The sequence below is a fragment of the Plectropomus leopardus genome, chromosome 20 (assembly GCF_008729295.1).
Source record: "Plectropomus leopardus isolate mb chromosome 20, YSFRI_Pleo_2.0, whole genome shotgun sequence".
In the NCBI taxonomy this organism is placed as follows: Eukaryota; Metazoa; Chordata; class Actinopteri; order Perciformes; family Serranidae; genus Plectropomus; species Plectropomus leopardus.
The window spans coordinates 17,950,850-17,956,849 of NC_056482.1; the positions used below are offsets into that span (position 1 = coordinate 17,950,850).

The 6,000-nt window shown below is 42.8% G+C and overlaps 1 protein-coding gene across 1 annotated transcript in view; it reads left to right on the forward strand.

The window, feature by feature from the left end:
• trabd2a (TraB domain containing 2A) overlaps positions 1–6,000 on the forward strand; it is a 66,898-nt gene that overhangs the window by 26,288 nt on the left and 34,610 nt on the right. Inside the window, exons 3-4 of the mRNA XM_042509478.1 lie at positions 4,970–5,116; positions 5,544–5,718. Coding sequence (XP_042365412.1) covers positions 4,970–5,116; positions 5,544–5,718 — 322 coding nt within the window. The remainder of the gene's footprint in view (positions 1–4,969; positions 5,117–5,543; positions 5,719–6,000) is intronic.

Below are 6,000 nucleotides of genomic sequence, written 5' to 3' on the forward strand. Positions count from 1 at the left end.
GAGGACTATACTTCAGTGTCTGTGAAACACTAGCAGTGCTTCTGTGCTCCTGATAGGTCATGTTTTAAGGTTGACTGCTCCGACATCTGACATGTCACTGATAACATCGCTTAACTCAGAATCCCTATCTCTGTATCTGTCTATTACTGTCTGCCTTCATGCTCTCCTCTGAGATTTCACTGATAACATCAGTGCAGAGAGTCAATTCCTCTCATTATCTCTCTCTTTCTTTCTGCCTTCACCTCTCTCCTATTGTTTCAACTGCTGTGTTTCTTTCTCCGCTGATTCTGGTAGAAATCATTGACTGCTTCTCTTTCGCTCCCTTAGAGATTTGCATTACTCTGATAACATCAGGGAGTCAGGAGGAAACAGAGAAGTTGTTGGAAGTTTTCATTTGTATTTGAGAGATGGCCAAGGCTCAATGAATTCTAAATGCTCTGTGTGTGCGCGTGCGTTACTTTTGAACCTCTTGTTTCAACCCATACACACGCTTTTCTGCTCACACACAAATGCGCATAAGCAGTCAGAAAAACAAGATTTTTGTAGATAGGAACACATACACACACAGACACACACGCACGCAAGCTCCTCTTTCGTTTTGTATCAAAATTAAGTTGGAAATTAAGTTACTGAAACATTCTCCAGCTCCAGTGCCAGCACTTATGATCAGAGTTACATCAATTAGCCTGCGGCTTTACCATACAAGGAGTTTATCTCAGTGTTTACAAGCTGCTCACATTGCACCAGATTCATACTGTGACAGGAACTCACATACAGTTTACACACAATATACATTTATATACAGACAAAATGTGCTGCTGACACATTGAGATTAAATACCTCGAGTTATCTTATCTTCACTTGTTATGTCTATAGGTGAGTAAGATGGCTATGTTGAGGCTGAAATACACTAAAGATGAATGTAAAGAATGAAAGCACTCTGATGCTAAACTGCGTGTGAACATTGCACGCTGCCGTACCATCATCCTGTCCTGCTTAGTACAGTTAATGTTACTAAGTGTTTGATGTGCATAATCTAATACTAATGCAGTTAGCATTTTGAATTCCACAACAATCCAGTTTGAATGTGTTTTGTATCTGTATATGTGTCAAGCTTTTCATTAATCTTAGAAAAGGCTGGTTGTCCTTTTACTTTAAAAGACAGTTATACAGCTTTAGTTTGAAGGAGTTTATTGACTGTAAGGAACAAAACATTTACTAGGAACAAGTCTTCTTAACGGGAGACTTCTTTCACTCGCGCTCACAAGAGTAAGGGACTACATAGAAAATAGCCCAGATTTCACTTCCTGTATGAATGTAGCCCCAAACCATGATGTTTTTTCTAATCCTAACCATGCGCTTATGATGACATCCAGGTGTTGGTTGCCACTTGCTTTTGTTGCCTCATCCTAAAGATGTGCTTTTGTTGATATCCCAGCATTGGTTGCGGCATCCAGGAATTACAACAGCAGATGTGAAGGATACCTAGAGCGTAATATGTGCTGTAGATGCGAAAGTCCACTTACAATGACATATGAGTTGACTTGGTATGAGAAGGTATTGGCCATGTTGTTTCCTTGCCAAAATTTAGGAGGGAAATTTAGCTCCCTTCCTGACAATCTATGTCAACACACTATATACCACAGGCCGTATAAATAATGGACATAGCTACTGTATCGCATCCATTGATATGTGGACTGTCTTTTTGAAGCCTCTAGGTTGACATTTCAGCAGTTGCCATCTATTTTTTTTTTGAGCCAGATCTGACCATATTTAGACGAGAGGTTAGAGCTGTGGAGGTGCATTGGATGGATCTGACTCACGGACTGTAGTGACACCTCGCAGACAGCCTGTCACTCAATAGGCCCCGCATTTAAATATGCTTAATTTTGGGCCTCAGGAAAATGTTAATGGCTGAGTTAAATAAAAATTCACTTCTTATAGAGTCGCCATATATATTGAAATTAGCTGTAGAGACCAAAACTGTTTTTTGCATGACGCTGTGAAAACATGTATATTTCTGCTGTAAAGCTGTGCATTTTAACATGGAGGTCTATGAGGATTCACTCTGTTTTGGAGCCAGCCGCAAGTGGTCATTCAATCAACTGCAGCACTTTTTCATTGGCTTCATTTTTAAGCCCTGAGGGTTGCTGCTAGGTTCATCCCCTAATGTCAAATATTGCCAAATATGCGTTGTCCTGCTTATTTATGACACCCCCTCTACCTCACTTGTATGAGACGCTAACAGGTGGTCCCTAAGATTGTTTGTCGTGGCTCAGACTGCATGATATGAGCTTGATAATGACCCACTGATGTGAAGTTTTGTGAGATTTCAGCAGAGCTGAAAAATTAATTAAAACTGTTTAGCTTGTAGACTGTGAAATTTGAATTTGGCTCAATCATCACGGATTAGATATTCACTTTATTACATGCTCAAATAACGATTTTTAAATAAAAAGTTTCAGCTGTGCGACTCACTAAGCTGCACCGTTATGGTTGTATGGTGTAAGTGCTCGTGTTCAGTGTGTTTGCTTTTGTGGAACTGTGTGAAATGGGTGAAATGATGATGGTGTCACTGCTGGCAAATTGATATTTGACTCTAGTGCGTTCAGTCGATGAGTGGATATTACTGTTCTCAACAGACTGATGGTTTTTATGGCTGTTGGAAAGTGATCCACAGTTTTGTAAATTCAATTAATGTAACCTTTCCTCAGAGCGAGCTTGCTACTTTTCTTGCAAATCCTAAAACTAAGCCAGCACACTCCAGAGCGAGACAGCGAGGGTTTTTTCAGCCCGAACGGCCGAACACTCCAAATCTCCACATGTGGGAATCTGACTGTGATGATGTTTGCTCTGGATGCACACACCCACCCCACTCCATCTCAACAAGAGGGGACATTTCCATGACAAAGGACAATTATTGACTTTCATTGGCTCCGCTTGCTTTGATATCAGCAAGGGGTGTGTCTGTGTTTCTGTGTGTGTGTGCTGGAGGGGGGGTTTAGGGGGCAGTGGTGGAGGAGAAGAAGAAACAGGGGGACCTGATGAAAGGAGCCGAGTGGGAAAATGCACCCGCTGACCCACAGTGCACTAACAGAAGAGGAGGATCATAGTGGAAAGAAAGATCATTCATTTAGCTTTTTTCTTACACTCCTCTCTGCTCCTGTTGTCTGTTTCCTTCCTTAATTTCTTGCTTGTGTTTCTTCCTGTCTATCTTTCCATCCTTTAGCCCCCCCCCCCCCTTTTTTTTTTTACTTTCTTTCTTTTTATCTGGCTATGACTGATCTTCCCCCTCCCGCTTCTCCCTCCTCCTCCCTTCACAGCCATAATTTAAGGGGCTGAAAGGCACGGCGAGCGGAGAAAGAGGAGAAGAGAGAGCTGAGAAAAAGGGGAGACCCTGCAGATGAGGGCCTTCCTTCACGGACGTGGCACAGATGTGAGGGTGTTTTTGTGAAATGAGTCGGGGAGGGGCGGCGATAGGCTAATTTGCGTGGCATAAAGACGGGGCCCTTTTCATATGCAGAGCGCTACTTTGATGCGCGGCCGATGAAAGCTGGAGGGAGCGCAGGGGAGAGGAGAAGAGAGGGTGATGGAGGGGTTCTTTGTCCTCTGACAAGAAGGCATCTGCTCCAGGCTGCCCTCCTCTCCTCCTCTCCTCTGCTATACCGAGGCTCCCACAATGGGCCAGCCGAGAGAGAAAAGTGTCATCAGAGCACCTTAGAAAACAGAACATGGAAAAAAAAAACAGTGGCTTGGGTCCGCCTGGTTGGTGTACGGGCATGCATATCAATACTGAATTTATTTGACAAAGATCTGAGAGTACACTGAATTGTAAAAACATGCAGACATACTGTAGACACATTTACATACGGTAGTTCCACAGCTGACAAAACACATCTTCACATTGACTGATTGCTCCCATTGAGAAACAAATAAGCCATACAAACTTTCCTCTTTTATGGGACTTGAGATCAATGGCTTGCAGGGTGAAAGGTGTGCATGTATTTGTGTGTGTGTGAGAGTGTGTATGGTGGAGAGATCAGAGGGAGAGCATGTGCTGAGGTGAGTGGCAGTGGTTTCTGTGTGGGTCTGTCTTAGACCATAGGACTTTCAGAGTGTGTTTGTGTGCATGTATGCATATGTGTGTCCTCGCGGCACTGATCACAGGCGGCAGGCTCACCAGGGCCCTCTCACCGAACACTGGCCGATTTCACGCTTGCACAATAGCTGAATCTCTGCAGCAGCACAGAGAGGGTTTTTGGCAGGAAAAACTCAAACTGTCTACTTTGCTGTACTAGTTAGTTCAGCAAATCTGAACATTTTACTAAGTTAACCACCTGTTTGGGGTTTACATCACATGTGGGTTTCTGTCACTCAAGACGGTGGAATAAAATGATGTCTGTGAGATGCATGTGTGAGTTTAAGCAATGTTTGCAGCATAGCTCTAGGGATGGTTTGTCGGTCAGCTGACCACATTGGTCCATACTGAAATATCTTAAAAACTGCTGGATGGATTGAGATGACGCTCTCTAAAAGTATTCCTGGCCCCAGACCATTGATACTTGAGACTTTGGTGATCCTGTGACTTGCCACCAGGAAGTTTATATATGTGGTTTTAAGTGGAATGTCTTTACAGCCATTGGATGTTCTGTCATGACATTTTGTACAGTAATTTATGTTTCCCTGAGGATGGATCCTTACAACTTTGATCCCATAACTTTTTAACTTTTTCCCAAAGTGTTGCCATCAGGTCATGCATATTATTTGTCCAATACTTTTTGAAGGGATACCTGATAATGAATGTAGCCATGGTGACATCACCCATTGGTTAATAAACTCCCATTTTGAAGCATCGAGTTTACACAATTTACTTGCTCTTGCTTAATCAGTGATGTCAGAAAGCCTTTTGGTCTTCCATCAGAGTATGAAATAAATCAATAAATGACAAGCTGTCATTGTCTCATTCTAGGTGATCTTTGCCCTGAACCAGACGTTATTACAGCAGGAGTCTTTAAGGGCAGGAAGCCTGCAGGTCCCGTACACCACCGAAGATCTCATCAGACACTACAACTGTGGAGATCTCAACTCCATCATCTTCAATCATGACACCTCACAGGTCAGTATCTTATCTTATCTTATCTTGTCTTATCTTGTATTATCTTGGACTATGGACTATGTTTTGTGTAGTTAATAAGCTAAAGGTCATTTTGACCCCTTGACCTTTTGGAGTGTCCCAGTGACATGACCTTTAACCTTTTACCTTCACCCCTAACCCTCTGACTGACCCTCTATCGCCCTGCACCCTCCCTTCTACCAGCTTCTCTGTAATAACACCAATTTGGCCTTTCGACTCCTCCTTCAGTCATTCTTGCCAGGTCTTTTTCTCCTTTATTTGCAGTTCTTCCACAAAACAGAACCTCTGCACCTTGTCGAATTTTATTTTATTGAATAAAAGTGCTGGGAAATACATAACAAATCTCGTCTCCCTTTTCTTCTTCTCACCTTTTGTGGATTGATGGAACCATCACCTCTGCACCCTCCAGGTCCCGAACTTCAATAATGTGACACTGCCACCCAGCGAGCAGGTGACAGCCCAGGAAATAGACAGCTACTTTCGACAGGAACTCATCTACAAGAGAAATGAGAGGATGGGTAAGAGAGTCAAGGCACTGCTTGAGGAACACCCCGACAAGAGCTTCTTCTTCGCCTTCGGAGCAGGTTAGTGACAGATACATATTGAAAAGGAAGAAAGTACAACATTTTCGTGACATTTAAGCATTAGCCCCACAGATGCCAGTGCTTTCGGGTAAAATGTCAATACATAGCAGGTCTTTCTAAGTCTCCGTTCATCAACGCACTCAATAAGATTACTTTTATCCCTACAACAAAATGTCTTAAATTCCTCTTTTTGTAAGCAGAGCACTTCTGCAAAGGAGAGCTTAACAAACTGAGCAGCTTAACAAACTCATGCAGAGAAAGAGAAAACAAAGACAACTTCAG